The 21,080-nt window shown below is 42.4% G+C and overlaps 1 protein-coding gene across 14 annotated transcripts in view; it reads left to right on the top strand.

The window, feature by feature from the left end:
• Positions 1 to 21,080, top strand: part of VWA3B (von Willebrand factor A domain containing 3B) — a 225,676-nt gene that overhangs the window by 79,346 nt on the left and 125,250 nt on the right. For all 14 annotated transcript variants that reach the window (XR_010149071.1, XR_008546486.2, XR_008546484.2 and 11 more), the window contains one exon: positions 18,296 to 18,492. Coding sequence is in view for 8 of the 14 variants with exons in the window: in XM_054678679.2 (XP_054534654.1) it covers positions 18,296 to 18,492 (197 nt within the window). In the remaining 6 variants the exon portion in view is untranslated. The remainder of the gene's footprint in view (positions 1 to 18,295; positions 18,493 to 21,080) is intronic.

Below are 21,080 nucleotides of genomic sequence, written 5' to 3'. Positions count from 1 at the left end.
CATGCACTCAAACTAAAACCCAAAATAACTCTATGCAGAAATTTTCAAAAAATTCTTTGAATGTACCATCTCTATTGAAAAAGGAAAGTTTGGCTGGGACCTTTCATCACTGGCTAGCCATCTCAGCTTTCGTAGCTTCAATCTGGCCCTCTATACCACGTGTCCGACCTGCTCTCATTCCCACCGCAGCCCAGAGTTACTGAGGCAAAGGCTGGGTCAGTTCAAGACTGGCTTGGAAGGCCTCCTAGGAAGGCAGCAGCTGTTCCCCTAAGCTGGCTGCTCAGGGCCTGCAGACCCCAGGAGAGATGGTGGCCAGCGGGACAGGGAAGGGGCGGATTGGAGGAGATCTAGCAAGCTGCCATTCCGCACACTGGTTCGAGGTCACCTGGCACATACAGGTCCATAGTACCAGGAGGGCAGTTTCTGGGAGAAATGTCTCATGAGTCTGGTGCCTGGGATGAAAAGAAGGTCAGAAGAAGGTGAGGCCACTGATCGTTTTTTTTTAACCTCTTTTAATTACCAAGAGCAGGACATGAGAGTTCCCTGGAAAAAAAAAAAACTGACAAAAATGTATGAATCAATGGTTTGTAGGATACTGAACACTAAGAATGAAGGCCAGTGATTTCTGACATACAGGGCCAAAGAAAGGTGAGCTCTAGCTTTCCCTCGCTTACTGCCTTGAGAGAGTTTCCAGGCCCTGGCGCACAGAGGAGGAACGTAGGTGGAGCCCAGAAAACATCCTGAGTTTGGGAGACTGAGCTGAGGGTCTGGAGGGACCAAGGCAGCTACAATTCACAGGACAAAGTACCAGAGAGGAGACAGATGCACAGAGAGAGAAGTCCAGACATCTGCAAAGGGTCCCCCTCAAGAATTCATTTGAATACTGATCCGCTCATGCCTGTGAGAAGGTTATCTGAGTCTGAGGAAAGGGCCATTGGAAAGAATTAGAAGAAACGGGGCTTGGAATTCACACAGGACCAAGAACAGTGCCTGTTCTCATCAGCCTGAAAGCTTTAGAATCCATGGGTCCCTGGGTAGACTACTTGGAAAGGTCTTGCCTCAGTCATGGGGAATAATTAGCTTTAAATTGAGCACTGCTCTGGGCCCTCCTAAGAAATCATTAAAGCAAGACATGAAAAGAACAAACTATTTCTAGGTAACATAACTGCATCTCTGAACAAAGCTCAAGAAAATTTGTAAGAACAAAAGCATCCAGTACCCAACAAGGTCAAACTCAAAATGATTGGCATCTAATCAAAGATTACAAGGCATGAAAAAAAGCAGAAAAATGTCATCTGTGATAAGTAGAAAAATCAATCAATCAAAACTGACTGAGAACTAACACAGACATTAGAAATGGCAGAAGAGTCACTCAGAGTTATAACTGTATTCCATATGTTCAAAAGCTAATACGAGGCATATTTAAGTTTGGTGTAGTTAGTCTTAAGAGTTAACAGAAGGTCTTGGATGTTATTCCTAAAGGAAACAGATGAGTTATGAATCTCAGATATTGGACAATTATGTATCGGTTCCCTTTGTTTCAATCTAATACATACACACACACACACACACACACACACACACAAACTAAAACCCAAAATAACTCTAAGCAGAAATTTTCAAAAAATTCTTTGAATGTCCTATCTCTATTTAAAAAGGAAAGTTTGGCCGGGACCTTTCATCATTGGCTAGCCATTCAGCTTTCTTAACTTCAAGAAAGATATTTAAAAAGACACATACTGAACTTTTAGAGACAAGAAAGATATTTAAAAAGACACACACTGAACTTATAGAGATGAAAACTTAAGAGAAGAAAATATGTTAGATGGAAAGCTTACTGAATGGAATCAATGGCAGATTAGACTTTGCAGGAAAAGAGATGAGTGGACTTGAAGACAGCAATAGAAACTATCCAAAATGAGACAGACATACGAAAAAAAGAATTTAAAAAAACCCAAAAGAAAATCTGTGAACTGTGGGACAATTTCAAGTGGCCAAATAGACATTAGATGGGATTCCTGAGGGGAGGAAGTAGAAGGGACAGGGAACAGAAAAATATTTAAAGAAATGTGTTGACAAGTTTCCAAATTTGATGAAAACTACAGACCCAGAGATCCAAGAAGTTCAGTGAATGCTAAGCACAAGAAAATGAGGAAAACTACACCCAGAGACATCTTAATAGGTTTGCTTAAAATCAGTAACACAGAGGAAATCTTAAAAGCAGCCAGAACAACAACAAAAAAGATATGTGCAAAGCCACAAAGACGAGGATGACAGCAGATTTCTCACTCAAATGAAAAGATGGTGGGGCAGCATTTTTTCTTTCAGTACATGAAATATTCAGCCTGGAATTCTATACAAAGCAAAAATATCTTTCAAAAACAAAGGCAAAATAAAGACATTTTCAGACATACAGAAGCTGAAATAGTTTATCATTGGCACATATTATACATGAAGTGATGTAATAGTACTTGAAGTTAGACTATGATAAGTTGAAGATGTGTAGTATAAACCTAAGATAACCACTAAAATAACAAGACAAGCTGACAAAGGAAATAAAATGGAATTAAAAATACCCAATCCAAAACCTGTCAGAAAAAAAAAGAAGAACAAAGAACAGATAGGGCCAATAGAAAACAAATAGCAAGATGATAAACATAAATCTAACCATACGTATGTCAAAACTTACCAGTGTGTACACTTTAAAGGTGTATGAGATATTATATGTCAATTGTAGCTCAATACAACTGTTGGTAAAGTGAAAGAAGAGGACAAAGTAGAAGAGAAGGAGAGTCACTCCTCTGGCACTGAGCTGTTCAGAGACGTGGGTGGGACACACCTGGGCATTCTGTGTGTGTGTGTGTGTGTGTGTGTGTCAGTGTGCCTGTTCTAGGCATGACCCTCAAACACGAAGATGGCTTTTCTCACAAAACGTTAAAGGATTTGTCCAGGCTGGGCATGGTGGCTCACACCTGTAATCCCAGCACTTTAGGAGGCTGAGGTAGGCAGATCACTTCAGCCCAGGAGTTTGAAACCATCCTGGGCGACATGGCAAAACCCCGCCTCAACAAAAAAAATGTGAAAATTAGCCAGGCATGATGGTGCGCACCTGTAGTCCCAACTACTTGGGAGGCTGAGGTGAGAGAATCGCTTGAGTTGAGAAGTGGGGAGTTGAGGTGGCAGTGAGTGGTGATTGCACCACTGCATTCCAGCCTGGGTGACAGAGCGAGACTCTGTCTCAAAATGAATGAATGGATGAATGAATGAATCAATCAATCAATAGAATTTGTCCAAAGCTTGACCCTTCTTTGATGATGCTGCCTCTCAAAGCATTTCAGGAACTCCTCATTTGGAATAACCTTCACAGCCATTTTGTGACTCAGTAGAAATCATTAGTCGAATAACATTGTGTAGTCATGCTTTAATCATGAACAAAGACAGTCCAAAAGATTACCATCTGAGACTCAAGATTTGGCTCCAAATACCTGCTTGTTTCAAAATACCAAATTCAGTTTCAAAAGACAAGGAAATGGCTGAAGGTTCATTCAGGCTCCGCAGGCAGTTGCAACCTACAGTAGGTCTACAGGAGTTAGAGCACATATTTTTTGAACAAATGGAGAGGGGGATGGTGCTTATTTTCATTAGTATTGTATTAAATAATCAGCAGATGTCTTTATAGTCCTGGGTGGTGATGAAGTACACAGACTCAGAGTTAGGAAGATTTTTTTTTTTTTTTTTTGAGATGGAGTATCGCTCTGTCACCAGGCTGGAGTGCAGTGATGCCACCTCGGCTCACTGCAACCTCTGCCTCGTGGGTTCAAGTGATTGTCCTGCCTCAGCCTCCTGAGTAGCTGGGACTACAGGTGTGCGCCACCATGCCCAACTAATTTTTGTATTTTCAATAGAGACGGGATTTCACTGTGTTGGCCAGGATGGTCTCTATCTCTTGCCCTCATGATCCGCCTGCCTCAGCCTCCCAAAGTGCTGGGATTACAGGCGTGAGCCACCGTGCCCGACCAGAAAGATATTAAACCTGGCTCTGCCCACTCCTGTTGTGTGATGCTGGGCAAGACACTTATTATCTGTGCTTCAGTTTCCTTATTTGCAAAATGTGAATGATAATGATAATACCTACTCCACGGACTGTTATGAAAGTTAAATCAGAAAACACATGTAAAACACCTAGAAATGTGCTGTCACATAGTTAGAATGTAATGATGGCTTAAGAAAAGTTTAATCCACTCGTCTATTCTTTCATTTATTTAGTGCTTACTCTATGTAGCACTATGGTAGGTGATGACGTAATGGTAAATAAGAGACATGGAAAGGGCCCTCATAAAGCAGAACCTACATGAACCATCTCTTGCTCCGTGAAGGTAGAAAATCGGATGAACACAAATGGGGTATTTACGATTGAGGAAAAGTGGGAGCTTCTGAGCTACTCCCAGGGTCAAGGAAGGGTTTCCTGAGGAAATAACTTTGGAGCGTATATCTGAGGGTTGAAGAGGTAAGTTAATGAGGTGAAAAGATGGGAGAGAGCCGGGAGTGTATGCCAGGAAGAAGAATAGCATATGCAAAGGCCCCGAGGCAGAAAGGAGTACGGCACTTTAGAAGAACTGAAAAGAGGAGTGTGGCTGGAGTTCAGTGTCCAGTGATGAGTCTGGAGAGGGAAGCAGGGACCCGATTGTGCTGGCTCTGGAGGCGGCAGTACAGGGGTTCACCCTCAATTTCATACCAATGGCCAACCGCTAGAGGATTGTAAGCAGGGGAATGCTAAGATCAGATTTACATTTAGAAAAAAAAAAGATCACTTTGGCTACAGGGTGGGAAACAAGTTGGAGATGAGGGGACAAACAGGATGAGGGAAGAGAATAAAGATGTTAGTACAGTGATGGTGGCATCCTGGACAAGAGTAGGAGGAGCCTGTGAAGGTGATAAATGGGCAGGCATGAGGGAGACTTTGGGTGTTGAATCGACAGTGAAAGAGGAAAAGTTCCCTTGTCCCCTTGCAGGATGTGTGATGGGGGAGTGACTCGCTTCTTCAGTGCCCTGCTGCTCAAACTTCTAGGGGAGCATACAGATGGGCAGGCTGTGGGGTACCAACCCCACGCCAATGTCTAGGAGTGAATGTTTACAGCTCCTGCAGCCCCAATGGGCGTGTGTTACAGGGTGCTCTTTTAGTTTGCTATCTATAGGCAGCTTGTGTTAACCAGCTCAATTTGACCCTCTACCTTGTCACAAGGACAGAGGCTTTCTGTGTCCTGGGTTCTTGCCTTGGTGTACCAGAAGAATCGGATCACACGTGGGCTTGGAGAATGAGTGCCAGGTTTTATTGAGTGGAAGTAGCTTTCCGCAGATAGGGGAGCTAGAAGGGTGATGGTTTTCCCCTGGAGTCAGGCGGCTTGGCAGCCCGGGCTCTCCTCTGACTGCCCCAGCCAAACTCTGCGTCATTCTGCTGGTCAGGGGCCTGCTGGCATGCCGGTGCGTTCCTCCCGACATCCAGCCACCTGTGTGTTCCTCCTCCGATATGCTCCTCTCGATGTCCAGCTGCTTCTGTCTCTGCACAGAATGGGGGCGTGACAGGCCAGGTTGGTCTTGGGAAATGCAACATTTGGGCAGGAAAACAGAAACGCATGTCCCCACCTAGGTCCATGGGGGTGGAACCCTAGCCAGGGTCCACACCCTTCCTGTACCCAGCACTTTCCTTCCCCACTTCCATATCGTTTAAAGGGACCAGCTCTTCCCTTCCCAGCACTTCCGCATCAATACGACTTGGGGGTGGGGGAGATGGAGGTGTCAAAAGTAAGCTCCTAGATGGATATGGTGTCGTCCACTACACTGAGAGAATGCTGGAGGAGAACTGGATCAGGGTGGGGAATGACACATTTTGTTTGAACCTGTTGAGACTGAAGAATCCTTGAGAGCCCGGTAGAGAAATAAAGGACGCAATTGACTATGTAGGTGGAGAATTCAGATACACTATTGGGGTGAAGTGAACATTCTTGGTATAAAGATAAATATAGACATATCAAGCAGGAACCCCATGTTTCTGAATCTTTGACCCCTAGTTTTTTGGACTCTGATATCCACAGAGGTGAGCATATCATCTGAGTTTTCTGTTCTGCACCAATGCTAGATGTTTAATAAGTGTACTAGATGAAGACTATTTTACCAACAGGATGACTTGCAATTTGAGAGCAGGACAAGCTAATTTACAGAGTACTTGTACATGTTTATCTTTTCAAGAGTGTCTTCCCTTTTTGCTCAAAGAAGGCTGCAGAAGAGATCTGGGGCAGGGCACAGCTGGTTTCTTATGCAACCAGAAGCAAATGGCACACTTGTCAAAGTGTTCACACTTCAGGCAAGGCAAAGGATAAAATAATATTTCTTCCCAGAACTCACATTTTCTTCAGAATGCCTTTATATATGTAGAGCTCTGTGTAGAGTCAAGTGAACTTTGGCAAGGTTGATTGATAAGCAACAAGTGAGAATGCTAGAAAGGACCAAGACTGTGCTTACTCAAATATGTATTTTCCAATGGGCACTGAGCTTCGCATTTTCCAGACAAAAAGCACACATGGCAAACACTTGCAGAAAAATACCATGTAATTCTCCCATGATTCAAGATTAATTGCTGAAAATTTTCTCCCCAAATTTGGGAGAATTGGTCGATTAGCATTTTGTAGATGCTATACATTTAACTTGGGAAAGATACTGGAATGCGATACAGGTATGGTGAAATGTCAATGTTAAAAATCATGTTGTTAAAAAATGACTGTGGAGGGCTGGGCGCCAGTGGCTCACGCCTGTAATCCCAGTACTTTGGGAGGCCGAGGTGGATGGATCACGAGGTCAAGAGATGGAGACCATTCTGGCCAACACTGTGAAATCCCATCTTTACTAAAAATACAAAAATTAGCTGGGTGTAGTGGCGGGCGCCTGTAGTCCCAGCTACTCGGGAGGCTGAGGAAAGGAGAATTGCTTGAACTCGGGAGGCGGAGGCTGCAGTGAGCCGAGATCGCACCACTGCACTCCAGCCTGGGCGACAGAGCGAGACTCTGTCTCAAAAGAAAAAAAAAATGACTGTGGAAAAGCACAACAAATCTATTGAGGAATTATATTTCGTGTATTTGGACCCCTAATTATCGAAACACCAAAAATACCTGGGCAAAAATGGCAGAGTTAAGGACCTTCAAAACTTCTCCTTCATAGAAGGCATAAGGACCTTATCAGAATCAACCTTTTTCATAACTCTAGAAATTAACCCAAGGTGTGCAGCAATCTGGGAAGTGTTTATTCAAGAAAAATAATTAAATCTCAGTAAGAATAGTGAGCTGGTGGCATTTTAGCTAGTCCTATTCACATTCCCCAGCTCCAGCTCCTCACTAACCTTAAAAATGAACAGTTTGTGATCACAGTGGAAACCACAGGCTCACAGCCACTGGAGGGGGCAGGATGGGGTTGGAGTTCCTTCAAAGCCTCATTTCCAGATAATTCTCATTATGTGACCTGTTCGCTGGCTCTCTGGAAGACCCCAGTTACAAAGCTTTCTTTATTTGACTTCACTCAGTTCTTCCTCAGTGGGAAAAGCCTTTTCCCTGGGAACCGTTGTCAAAAACAATGAGAGGTGATTGATTAATTTTGTGGCTGACTAAGGTTGTAGATAACAGTCAGGACAAACAAGAGGTAAACCAAAACACTTAAGATGAAAAACTGGGGAATGGGATGTCCATTGGTCTTTCCAAAGCTCTGAGGTATTCCTGGGAATCTATCATGCATAGCCCAGGCAGGCACATGCACAGGGCTGTGGGCATGCCCAGGCTATGCGTATGTTCAAAAAAAGACTCAGGAGGGCCCTAAGCTCTCATCTTGGGCTGACCCTGAGGCTCTGCACAAGCAGGAAGTAAAGGCTGAGGGAGAGTTGTTAACTGCTGCAGCATGGAAAGTGTGGCCTGATACACACACAGCTCCTCAGCAATAGTCCAAAAGATTTAAGGAAATCTCTGTTCAATTATTAGCTGACCACTGAGTTAACTGAGCAGAGACTCCAGTGGCTACAAATGACAGAGAATGCAGATTTTACAGAATTCAGGAGTGATAAACAAACAACCACCAAATCACAACAAACTCTGGGCAGGTGGGAGAATCTGATTTCCAGAGTTGCTGCATTTTATTATTTAAAATGTCCAGTTGTCAACAACAACAAAAATGAGGCATGCAAAGAAATAAAGTATGGACCATACAAAGGAAAAAAAGCAATCCATGGGAACTGTCCATGAGGGAATTGTCCATGAGGAAACTGTCCATGTCCAGGAGGAAGCCCAGACATTGACCTTACTAGATAAAGATATTAAATAAGCGATTTTAAATATGTCAAAGAACTACAGGAAACTATGTCTAAAGAACATAGGAAGTATAAGAACACTGTCTTACCAATTAGAGATATCAATAATGAGAGAAATTTTATTTAAGAAGCAAATAGAAATTCTGTAGTTGAAAAAAGTTCTGGAGTACAAAGTATTGAAATGAGGAACTGACTAGAGGGGTTCAACACCCCGATTTGAGAAAGCAGAACAAACCAATGAATTTTTAGATAGCTCAATTGAGGTTACCCAGTCTGAAGAACAAAAGGAATAAAGAATGAAAAAAACCAAACAGAGTCTTAGAGACCAATGGCATACCATAAACATAACAACATGTGAACAATGGGAGTCCCCAAAGGATGGGGGAGAGAGAGAAAGAATATTTGAAGATGTAAGGGCTGGAAACTCCCTACATTTGATGAAAACATTAATTTACCCATCCAAGAAGCAAAATGGATTCCATGTAGGATAAAAGACACTCACACCTAGACACATTATAATCAAGCTGTTGAAAGCCAACAACAAAAAAAGACATTTGAAAGCAACAAGGGAGAAATGACTCATCATGTAAAAGGGATACTTGATAAGATTAACAACTAATTGTGCATCAGAAACCAAGGCCAGAGAGCAGTGGAATGAAATTATCAAGTGCTGAAAGAAAGAAAAACCTGGCTAGGCACAGTAGCTCATGTCTGTAATCTCAGCATTTTGGGAGGCCAAAGCAGGCAGATCACTCGAGGTCAGGAGTTCAAGACCAGCCTTGCCAACATGGTGAAACCCTGTGTCTACTGTGTCTACTAAAAATACAAAAGTTAGCCAGGCATGGTGGCACACGCCTATAATCCCAGCTACTCGGGTGGCCAAGGCATGATAAATGCTTAAACCCAGGAAGCAGAGGTTGCAGTGAGCCAAAATCACAACAGTGCACTACAGCCTGGGCCATAATTTGAGACTCTGTCTCAAACAAAACAAAACAAAAACAAAAAAAAAGTATCTACCAAGAATATTATCCTCTAAAGCTATCCTTCAAAAAAGGATACATTGCCAGGTGCAATGGCTCATGCCTGTAATCCCAGCCCTTTGGGAGGCCAAGGTGGGCAAATCTCCTGAGGTCAGGAGTTTGAGACCAGCCTGGCCAACATGGTGAAACCCTGTCTCTACTAAAAACACAAAAATTAGCTGGGCATGGTGGTGCATACCTGTAAGCCCAGCTACTCAGGAGGCTGAGGCAGGAGAATCACTTGAACCCAGTAGGCAGATGTTGCAGTGAGCTGAGATTATGCCACTGCACTCCAGACTGGGTGACAGAGTGAGACTCCATCTCAAAGAAAAAAAAAGGAAAAATTAATATAAACAAAAACCAAGAGAACTTACTTTCATCAAACCTGCCCTAAAGAAATACGAAAGGAAATCCTTCAGGATAAAATGAAAGAATATTGGAGAGTAACTTGAATCCATAGGAAGAAATAAAGGGCAACAATAGAGGTAACTATGTGGGTAAACAGAAAGGATAGTATAAATGTATTTTTTTGTTTGTAAGTATTTTTTCTCCTATCTGATTCAAAAGACAACTTTATAAAGCAAAAATTTTAATCTGTTCTGATGGACACAGATGTATAAATGTATACTTTGAGAATAACAGCACAATGGAGGGGGGAGGCAGTGGAGTTATATAGATTTAATGTTTTGTATATTATTGAAATTAAGTTGATTAATGAGTGATAAGTTAAGATTTTCATTAAAATCTTCATGGCAGCCACTAAGAAAGTAAAAGAAATTCCAAATAACTTAAAATTGAATACTAGAAAATATCCATTTAACACAAAATAAGGTAGTAATAGAGGAATAGAAGAATGAAAAAGATATGACATGTAGAAAACAAATAACAAAATGGCAGGCATTAATTTTACCACATCACTTATTATATGAAGTGTAAATGGATTAGCTGGGCACAGTGGCACATACCTGTAGTCCCAGCTACTTGAGAGGCTGAGGTTGGAGGATTGCTTGAGGCCAGGAGTTTGAGGCTGCAGTGCACTATGATTGCACCTGTAAATAGCTACTGCATTCCAGTCTGGACAAGATAGTGAGTGCATAACTCTGTCTCAAAAAAAAAAAAAAGAAAAGAAAAAAAGAAAGAAAGAGTCAATGAATTAAACACTTTAATTGAATGGCAAATGAGTAAAAACAAAACAAAACAAAACACACACACAAAAAAAACCCATGATCCAACTATATGCTGTCTACAAGAGACACATTTTAGGTTGAATGACAGAAATAGGATGAAAGTAAAGAATGGAAAAAGATATACCATATAATAAGTAACAAAAAGAGAACTGAACAGTTATACTAATTTCAGACAAAATAGTCTTTAAGACAGAAATTCTTATTAGAGATAAAGGACATTTGGTAATGATAAAAGTGTCAATTATTTACCAGGAAGATGTAACAATTATAAATACATAAATATATGCACCTAAAAACAGTTTACCAAAATATAAGAAGCAAAAACTGACAGAATTGAAAGGTCTTCTATAGTCTGATAATAGTAGATGAAGACTTCATTATCCCACTTTCAATATGGGATGAAACAATTAGGCAGAAGATTGACAAGGAAATAAAAGGCTAAACAACACTTCAAACCAACTAAATCTAATAGACATCTATAAAAGATTATATGAAACAGCAATAGAATACATATTCTTAAGTGTACATTCTCTAGAATAGGCCATATGTTAGGCCACAAAACAAGTTGCAGTCAATTTAAAAGGATTGTAATCATACAAAGTATCTTTCTGACTACAATGGATGAAATTAAAATAAATAAGACTAGGACATTTTGAATACTGACAAATATGTGAATACTAACAACATACTTCTAAATAACCAGAGGGTGAAATATATCAAACAGGAAATTTAAAAATACTTTGAAGTGAATGAGAACAAAAAATTTGACATTCCAAAACCTATGGGGTGCAACTAAAGCAGTGCTTGGCTGAAAATACCTACATCAAAAAAGAAGAAAGATCTCACATCAATTATGTAAACCTCTGCCTTAAGAAATTAGAAGAGAAAACTAAAGTGAAACAAGCAGAAGGAAGGAAATAATAAAAAAGAGAAACTATAACTAAAATGGAAAATAGAAAAACAATAAAATTAAAACATTAAATGTTGGTTGCTTTAGAAGATCAACAAAGTTGACAAATCCTTACCTAGACAAACCAAGAAAGGAGAGAGAGAGAGAGCCATATTACTAAAATCGGGAATGAAAGAGGGGGTATGAGTACCAGCCTTTTGGAAGTAAAAATGATTATAAGAGACTACTATGAACAATTGTATGTTGATGAATAAGATAACCTAAATGAAATGGACAAATTCCCAGAAAGACACAAACTACCAAAACTGACTCAAGAAGAAATGGAAATTCTGCATAGATCTGTCATAAGCGACTGAGTTAGTAATTTTTTTAAAAAGTCTGCACAAAGAGAAGCCAGGACCAGATGTCTTCACTGGTGACTTCTTTCAAGTGTTTAAAGAATAATTAACACCAATTGTTTATTTTTTTTTAATTTGGCAGATAACATTGTATGTATTTATCATGTACAACCTGATGTTTTGAAGTATATGTACATTGTGAAATTGTTAAATCTAGCTAATTAAAATTTAGATTACCTTACGTAGTAAACATTTTTGTGGTGAGAGCACTTAATAGCTCTCTTTGGATTTACAAGAATATAATTTCAAGAATATAATTTATCACCATTAACTATCGTCACCTTGCTGTCGAATTTTATGATATGTGAATTATATCTCAAAAAGTTTTTGAAAGAATATATGAAATAAATATGCTGACTAAAGATTTTTTAAAAACCTCAGCAACAGTGATGCAAGATCAAAAAGGTGACAAATATTTTAATTTTCCAAAGGAAGCAGATTCAGCTTTCTGTGTCCGTTTCATTCCAGCATTCACACTCTGTTTCAGAGTTCTCATCCTTGCCACTTAACATGTGAATTTCAGGTCACTCAGTCTAAATTTCCCTAACTCCATCAATCCTTTCTCACTTCCTAATCTCAATTGTTCCATATGGTACCACACATCTCGAATCAGTCTGTGTTTATCTTGTGATGCCACAGCTATTTTTAAAGAAGTAATAGCCTAAGGTACAGTTTGATGCCTACCTCACTGATCCTCAACTATTTTCAATCTGTTTTAAATACTAGTTAGATGTAGACACAGTAAGATGTGGCTTTTATAATTCTTCTCTTGCAGTCTATAGTCCCTTTAGTGGTTTCTTCTCAGTCTTCATGCAGGCTTGTCACTAAATTAACTGCTCCTTATTTCTCTGCAGCCAGCTGCAGGTGCTGTAGTTTAAAAATTCTTCGTGCAGCTGCATCATTCACACCTTACATCTAAAATAATTCTTTTAAGATTCCTTCTTTCAGAATCATAAGGCAGAAGAGAAAGTGAGGGAAATGTTGAACTATGTCTTTAGGGGGCATTAGCTCCTCTTCCGTGTTCTTTCTGTTATTGGTGTTTGATGTTCTTTGTTTTTATGTCTGCTTCTTCTTTGCCTCCTTGTTTTTTATTTCTTTTCTCTCTCTCCCACCTCTACCTCCTGAGGATTATAGGAATTGAGAACACTATGGGTTGGAATCATTTTTCCAGTTGGTCAAGCCATGGAGCCCTTCTTTATAGCAGAGGTTTTATTTGGGCCTCAGCCCTTGTGTGTAGCCCGTGGGGTGCTCCAGAGAACATTTACCTGATCTCCACAATGAATCAGTTTGGTAGAATGTTGGTGGGTTACCATCCTCCATCTCCTTCATTCCCTCCTCCCCATTTCTTGGCTCCCCTGCAGTGCCAGGCAGATATGCTTATTGCATGGTACTTTAGCAAGTGTAGGTTGACAGCAGGTTTAGTTAGCAACTGCAGCAGACAAAGGGCTTGACTGCTCAGAGACGAGCTTCTCTCTCACACCACACTGTCGCCACCTGGCTCCTGGATCTCAGATTGGGATGGGCTTCATCTTACCTTCAGAGAACCCACAGCCCTTGCAGCTGCTCCATGCTGAACCGGCTCACAGGGCTGAAACCTCACTCATCTCACCAGCAGGCGAGACCACATTTCTTTTCCTGACAGTTGTTATGTTTCTCCCTCTTTTCCCAGCTGTCCTCAATTCTGGTTTCCTTCCTTCTTTTCTCCCCTCCCTTCCTTCCTTCCTTTCTTCTGTCCTCCCTTCCCTCCCTCCCTCCCTTCTATCTTTCCCTCCTTTCCTCCCTCCCTCCCTCATCATCGCCACTTAACATGTGAATTTCAGGTCACTCAGTCTAAATTTCCTTAACTCCATCAATCCTGTCTCACTTCCTAATCTCAATTGTTCCATATTATACCAAACATCTCCCTCCCTCCCTCCCTCCTTCCTTCCTTCCCTTCTTCTGTCTTCCCCTCCCTCCCTTCTTTCTCTTCCTCCCTCCTTCCTTCTTTCCTTCTGCCTTCCTTTTCAGCTAATTCACAGCATTCTTTTCCTGTACCACACCCCATGTGGTGGCCAAGAGTTTGTTCATTGTCTCATGGCACCCATGATCACAGGGGTTATGGTCTCTCAAATACAAACCCTCTAAAACGTTCTATGCAGAAAGACTCTGGGGCTAAATAGCTTTGGGAATCTTGCTTGTGGTAAGCCCCACTGCCCATTCCCCTAAGAAAGTCTTACAGAAGTCCTGTGATCAAGAATCCTTTGAAACTTTCCTTTCAAGCTCCCCAAACTTTTTGTCTAAGGAGCCCTCTTCCTGAGTAGAAGCCACTGACATGCAGTGGAAGCAGTTTCTGTGGGACCCACTCTTGGAAACATCAGACTTGGTCTAGAGTTCCAGTTTATTCATACGCTGACAGCCCCCCTGAAAGGCATGTGGGGCTAGCATGGCAGGAATGAGGTGCCAGGCAAGTAACATTCAGTGGAGGAGGCTGGGAGAAGAGAGTTATGGTGGTGAGAAATCCCTGATGGCTGTGAGCCCCTCTGGAGCTGAACCTGGAGGGTGGGTGGATGAGGGACAGGAAGAGGAGTGGGCACTGATACCTATGCCCAATTTATCTATTTGTGTGTGGCCCTGGCTATAGCAGGGATGGTTTTCAAAAGCATTTTCCCAGTAGGTCTTTTTCATTGAAAAATGTTGAGATTGACAAGTGGGATGGGGAGGACAGGGCTGGTTAATTCTGTGGCATAGATGTGCTCCCTTCTCATAACAGAAAGAACATCTTTAGCAATCTGTCCTGTGGAATAGGAAAGCCATGTAATCAGGATTAGCTGTGAGCTCATACTTCTATAATAAATGAATTCTCTGTGGGTGAGAATTCATGTAACATTTTTAATTAAGATAACTGCAGGGAAAAGGAAAGGACCCCTTAGTAAGTGACGCTAGTGAATGGATGATGCCCTTCCCTGCCCCTCCCAGGAAAATGAGACTCAGCCACTAATTGGTGTAATTAGCACTGGAAGTTAAAAGATTTCCCTCCTTTTTTTTTTTTTCTCCTTTCTTTAGCTTTAGAGTGCCTGGGTTCTTTGGTTTTGATTGCTTGTTCATCCTTTCTTTCCTCTATGAAAGTTCAGGTGGCTCTGGCGGCTTGCCTGAACCCCCTTTTCAGATGGTAATTGGGAGCCTGAATCCTGCCCTCAGGACTGCACCGCCTGGTCCACTGTGAAGTTGGAGTCAGAAGTTAGTCTCTGACTCTTTCAAAACCCTTGCGAGGATTGGTTCGAATGTGTTTTTAGGAAGTTCTGTGGTACGCTTGAATTTATACTTGATAGAGGGCTCTTAACTTTTTTAAAAGAAGGCAGCCCAAAGCAGAGCAGAAGGGTATAATAAGGTGTGTGTTGCTATGGAAATAATTGAATGAAAATTTAATTTCCTACTACACCTATTGATCAGGAAAAAAAAGGGAGAGGAGAAAAGGAAAGGTCTTCCTAAGCAGAAACACAATGAATGGGAATATAATTAATAATAATTGAAGAAAATGTCACCCCAAGGGTTTCTCCAAGGAGGCTGATCTCCCTGACAGAAATGGCGGCATCCTCTTTTTGCTGCTTCTTTGTGATGGGAGAGAGTGTGCAGGCGAACCCCAGGCACTCGGAGCTCTGAGAAGCCTCTGGCTTGAGCTCCCGGAGAAGCGTGAAAAAATGTTTTGTGATTCATGGAAAAGTCAGCTCCCGGTGTCGGGGATGCTGCTCTGAGGGGCTTTTGATGCCAGGTTGGTTTAAAGTTCAAAATCCAGAACAAGCTTCTTTGAGAAGTCCCCACTCTAGTAGGTTTCAGAGTGAATTCTTTCAATGGTGTTCTATTAAAATTCAAGGACGTGGGTCTCATGAAGCATTAATGGGGAGGTCCTTTACACATTATACAGAAGGAATTGGCTCTAACATGATTTATGTCTTCCCATCTTATCCTAATTCTATATCCCCTTAAATATAATAATAGGAAAGCCTGGGTCATATTTTTGTTTCCCTAACAGTGAGTGCTACTTTTTAATTAATGATACTTCACTTGCATGTGTGTCTGATGGAAGCATCAGCTGATGGAGTTACCAAGTCATAACTGAGAAGCCCTTTCCACCTTAAGCCAGTGGCAAACCTTGGCTGCACAATACAGTTGCCCGGGGAGCTTTGTAAAATCCCAGTGTCCAGGCCACACTCCCAAACCAGTTAAAATAGAATCTAGTGGATGGGACTCAGGCATCAGTATTTTTTTTAAAGCTCCTCAGGGGATGCCACTGTGAAAGGTTGAGAGCCATTAATGTAAGTGGAGTTAAACAAAACTCTATAGCGCTGGTGGACATCCTACGTGATAGTTCATGTTAGAAAAAAACATTTCCCTGCCAGGAACCCCTTCCGCGTCTTCCTAGGGCTCCCATGGTCCCAGTGGGGCCAAAATCTCAGGGTCCTTTCTGCCTTCCTTCCAGTGGTGTGCAAATGTTTAACAACCCACTCCAGGGAATTAAAAAAGCCCCGATGTGTAGCATGTGCTGATTTCCAGATTCCATAAATACTCCCACCATGGTCTCTTTCATCCTACCAAGCAGCCATCGCCCAGCATGGAGTTGGGAGATGTGCACAGCCAGCTCCAGACACCAGTGCCTCCTCAGCTTCACAGTTCTTCACCCCTCCTTTGTGTCCACCCCTGAGAAGCTCATTCTCCCTTAGGTGCTGTTCCAAGTTTCGAGTCATCTGGAAAAATAGTTTTCTGCTTGTGTGATATGCTGGCTTGTCCCACTCAGGTAACATAACACAGTCTTCTCAGTGTAGATTACCTCTGGAAAACACCACGAGAATGTGCCTGAGGCTGGAGATGTTTAGGCATTTGGCATTGTGGGTTATTCTTTTTCCTGTGAAGCTAAGGTGAGTTGTCCTAGATAGGGCACATGAGGTTTCTGAGCCTGCAGGGTGGAAAGCCAGGCTGTGAGTCAGGACACACTCACCAAGGTAACAAAGGGGCTTCAGGGGAGGCAGCCTCCTACCTTCGCGTGTTGATCGCCTCCACCTCATCACTTCTCTTTCCACCACATTACAAAGCATTTTCACATGATCTACCTTCCTTCCTTTCTTCCTCTCTTTCTGTTTTTTCTCTTTCTTTTCTTTCTTTCTTTCTTTCTCTTCCTTTTTCTTTCTTTCTTCTTTCTTTTTCTTCTCTCTCTCTCTCCTTCCTCCCTTCCTCCCTCCTTCCTTTCTCTCTTTCTTTCTCTTTCTTTTCTTTCTTTCTTTTTCTTTCTTTCTTTCTTCTCTCTCCTTCCTCCCTCCTTCTCTCTCTTTCTTTCTCTTTCTTCTCTCTCTCTCCTTCCTCCCTTCCTCCCTCCCTCCTTTCTCTCTTTCTCTTTCTTTCTTTCCTTCATCTCTCTCTCTCCTTCCTCCCTTCCTCCTTCCCTCCCTTTCTTTCTATTTTCTTTCTTTTTCTCTCTTCTCTCTCTCCTTCCTCCCTCCCTCCCTCCTTTTCTCTCTCTTTCTCTCTTTCTTTCTTTCTCTCTCTCTTTCTTTTCTTTCTTTCTTCTGTCTCTCTCCTCCCTCCCTCCCTCCCTTTCTCTCTTTCTTTCTTTTCTTCTCTCTTTCTCTTTCTTTCTGTCTTTCTTTCATTCTTTCCTCTTTTTTGATGGAGTCTTGCTCTCTTGCCCAGGCTGGAGCACAGTGGTGCATTCTCGGCTCACCGCAACCTCTGCCTCCCGGGTTGAAGCAATTCTGCCTCAGCCTCCCAAGTAGTTGGGATTACAGACACCTGCCACCACACCTGGCTAATTTTTGTATTTTTGGTAGAGATGCGGTTTCGCCATGTTGGCCAGGCTGGTTTTAAACTCCTGACCTCAGGTGATCCACCTGCCTTGGCCTCCCAAAGTGTTGGGATTATTGGCGTGAGCCACCACGCCTGGCCTCACATAACTTTTCTCACTGGATTGCTGCAGTTTACCTAGGAAGGCCAAGCAAATACTATCTTCCAGCTGCAGGTGAAGAATCCTGCTTAAGCTCAGAGAGGTCAAGTGGAGTGACTCACCCAAGTTTGAGCAACTTGCTAGAGGGTGATGGAGCCAGGCCTTGAAGCCAGAGCTTCTGACTCCATCCTTACACATACATGGCTCCTGACACACAGCCTTGGTCTACTGGTCACCTTCACCCAGGCATGGGGCCAGTCAACTTTGGTAGAGGAGGAAGTGAAATAAAAAGTAACCCTGCTTTGCAGTCTTTTGAATTATTAGGTTGGTGCAAAAGTAGTCGTGGTTTTTGCCATTAAAAGCCTAATAATTCTTTGCCAGTCCTGCTTTGGAAAGCTGTTTTCTGAAATGAAACATGGGCTTTGTGTCTAATAAAGAACACGTTGCAAGTTGGTCAATATTAAGTTGGGGGTGTAATATGAATGGCTCATGCAGTATGAATGGCTGACAAGCTGTGATTCTACAGAGTCAGAAACAACCTCTGTTGAGATTGCATCGAATCCAGAAGACACCTGGGACTCTAAGACATGGCTGCAGAAATATGGCTTGAAGGCCCAGAAGCTATCCTTGTATGATGTGCTTGCCGACTGCTCTTTCCGCCACGCTGATGGGGTTGTGGATATAAAAGCCAAACCGGAGAATGAGTCCGTGCAGACCAGTGCGGTAGGTGAAGTGCACTCCTGGGAGGGGCTGGGGCCTCCCCTCAAGTCCTGGGTGGGTGAGGCCTCCCTCGGGTCAGAAGGCAGGGGAAGGGGCAGCAGGGAGAGAAACCAGCTTGGGTTTCTGTGAAGAACAGGGTTCCTCTGTTTCCCTCCTCACCCTTCTCCAAAGGGCATCTGTGGGAGTGGAGATCAAGGCTGGGAATGAGTTCTAGACATCAGTGAGTTGTACATAAGCCAGGGGCTGGGTTTGGAGAAATCAGGCATTATGAGTTTCAGAATTATTCAACATTATGCAAATAGAGAAGCCCTTTGTTCCCCCATATTGAATGGAAAAGAGAAATTGCTGGTGAGTATGCCCAGCGCAGCAGGCGTTTCTGTGGTCCTCTTGTATTTTCCCTCATTATTCCAGTGACTAGCAGCCAGCATACAGCGCAATCCCAGCAAATAAGGAGTCAGATCCTCCAAAGGGCTATAGCCATTAAAAACTTTGAAAGCTGCAGTTCTATTGTGGGTTTTGTAGGAATACAGCTTCTCCTAGTGCCCGACTCTGGCTCCCAATGAAGGACAGTGCTCGACAGCAGTGCTGCCTTAACTCCAGCATCATGCATATGAGTCAGTAGGTCCGAAATGCGGCTCAAGAATTTGCATCCATAACAACCCCCAGATGATGCTAACACTGCTGGTCCAGGGGCTACACCTTGAGAAGCAGAGAGGTGTAGAACAGGAACCAGAAGACAAGGTGTCAAAGGTTTAGAAGCATGGAAAGACTAAGAAGTGTCCCAATATGAAATAGAAATCAGGATAAAATGAACATGGCAGATTTGCAAAACCAAAGGCAGGCTCTTTCAGGAGGTGGCAAAGTTCCAGGTACATGCTGTGAAGTGAACCTAAAATGCAAGCCCGGGGCAGACAGGCAGGTGACAGGCGGGTGACCGCAGCCCAGAGGAGACACCTGGGAAAGAAAATCAAGGCCCCCCCCTCAAATGCAGTGTCACCTCATGTATTCTTGAAGGCTCCGATTCAAAGTCAGGGTCATTACTGAGATGTTGTAACTCCAGCAGAGGGGGAACTCCAGTCCTGTTGCCACTTGTTATTAGGCTGGCTGGCCACTGAGCCCTACATGCCCTCCATGGAAAGGGCACTGTCCGTCGGGGCTATGTGAGCCACACCATGTTATGTTCTTGCCCCCTCACTGCTGTGCATTTATGACAAACTGCAAGGAAGAAAATATAAAAACTGAATTAGAAAAATGCAGAATTGATGCACGACTTGTTTCCTGGCTTACCCTAGGATGCAGGGTAATTGCTACAGCGCAGGGAAAATCTCATTTGTGGGTTTCCTCCCCCAGCACAGTTTTCTGGTTTTGTAGACATTATTCTGTAATGTTCAGGAAATCACACATAACTAAATTTTCATTTTAAAAATAGGCCAGGCATGGTGGCTTACGTCTGTAATCCCAGCACTTTGGGAGGCCAAGGCGGGCAGATCACTTGAGGTCAGGAGTTCGTGACCAGCCTGGCCAACATGGTGAAACCCCATCTCTACTAAAAATACAAAAATTAGCCAGGCATGGTGGCACGTGCCTGTAATCCCAGCTACTTGGGAGGCTGAGGCAGAACCCGAGAGGTGGAGCTTGCAGTGAGCCAAGATTGAGCCATTGCACTCCAGCCTGGGTGGCAGAGGGAGACTTTGTCTCAAAATAAAATAAAATAAAATAAAAAATACATTAGATTCTGGATATTTCAAAATATTAATCCCCATCAATTTGAACATAGCTTACTGCAAACTGACGACAATGTAGTATATTCAAGCTAGCTCTAATACTGATCATCTCCTAACTCATTCTTGTCAATTTTAAATGAAATTTTACAGGACCACTTTGAATAATTTGGCTTACAAGAGGGAATTTTACCTCAATTTTTTTGTGCTAGTCAACTGTATTATGGTAAAGATTGAGAATTATTAATATATAGTACAGCTCCCTTTTTTTTTTTTTTTTTTTTTTTTTTTTTACAAATACTGATGAGAAAGGGACAGTTTTATTTTTAGTCTTTGGGACTACGTACTGAAACTGGATTCACACCTAAAATTGTGATGTGTATAAAGTAGGAAGAAACTAAGGCTGTGAAATAGGTAGATTATTTAGGGTTCCCCCAGACTCCCACTGGGCAAGACCCCCTAAATATTTAACAATAAAAACTAGTTTATAGGAACAGACCCAGGAAACTCGTTAACACAGAAATGAATGGCTAAAAAGGCCTTATTATGTAGCAGTTCAAAGATGATGAACAACTGGGAGGAGGAGACAAACATGCATTTCTAATAAGGGAATTTCAGGCCAATCCTAAGAACTTGATATTTCAGGCATCCCTGAAATCACACTGCATGCACGGTTGCTTGAGCTCATGCACAAAACCAGGCCTGATGTTCAAAAACCCATTCTTGTCTCTTCGTCTATTTTTCAAACAAATATTTATGGAGCCCCTGCTATGTACCAGTTCATGTGATATGGCGGAAGGCACACTGGATACGGAACGAGAAGTTCTAGGTATAAATGCTGCTTCTAGTAGTTACTGATGATGAGATGTT

This window comes from Pan troglodytes, chromosome 12, assembly GCF_028858775.2.
Source record: "Pan troglodytes isolate AG18354 chromosome 12, NHGRI_mPanTro3-v2.0_pri, whole genome shotgun sequence".
Lineage (NCBI taxonomy): Eukaryota > Metazoa > Chordata > Mammalia > Primates > Hominidae > Pan > Pan troglodytes.
Note: the sequence above shows the minus strand (reverse complement) of the source record. Positions and strands in the feature narration are given on the sequence as shown.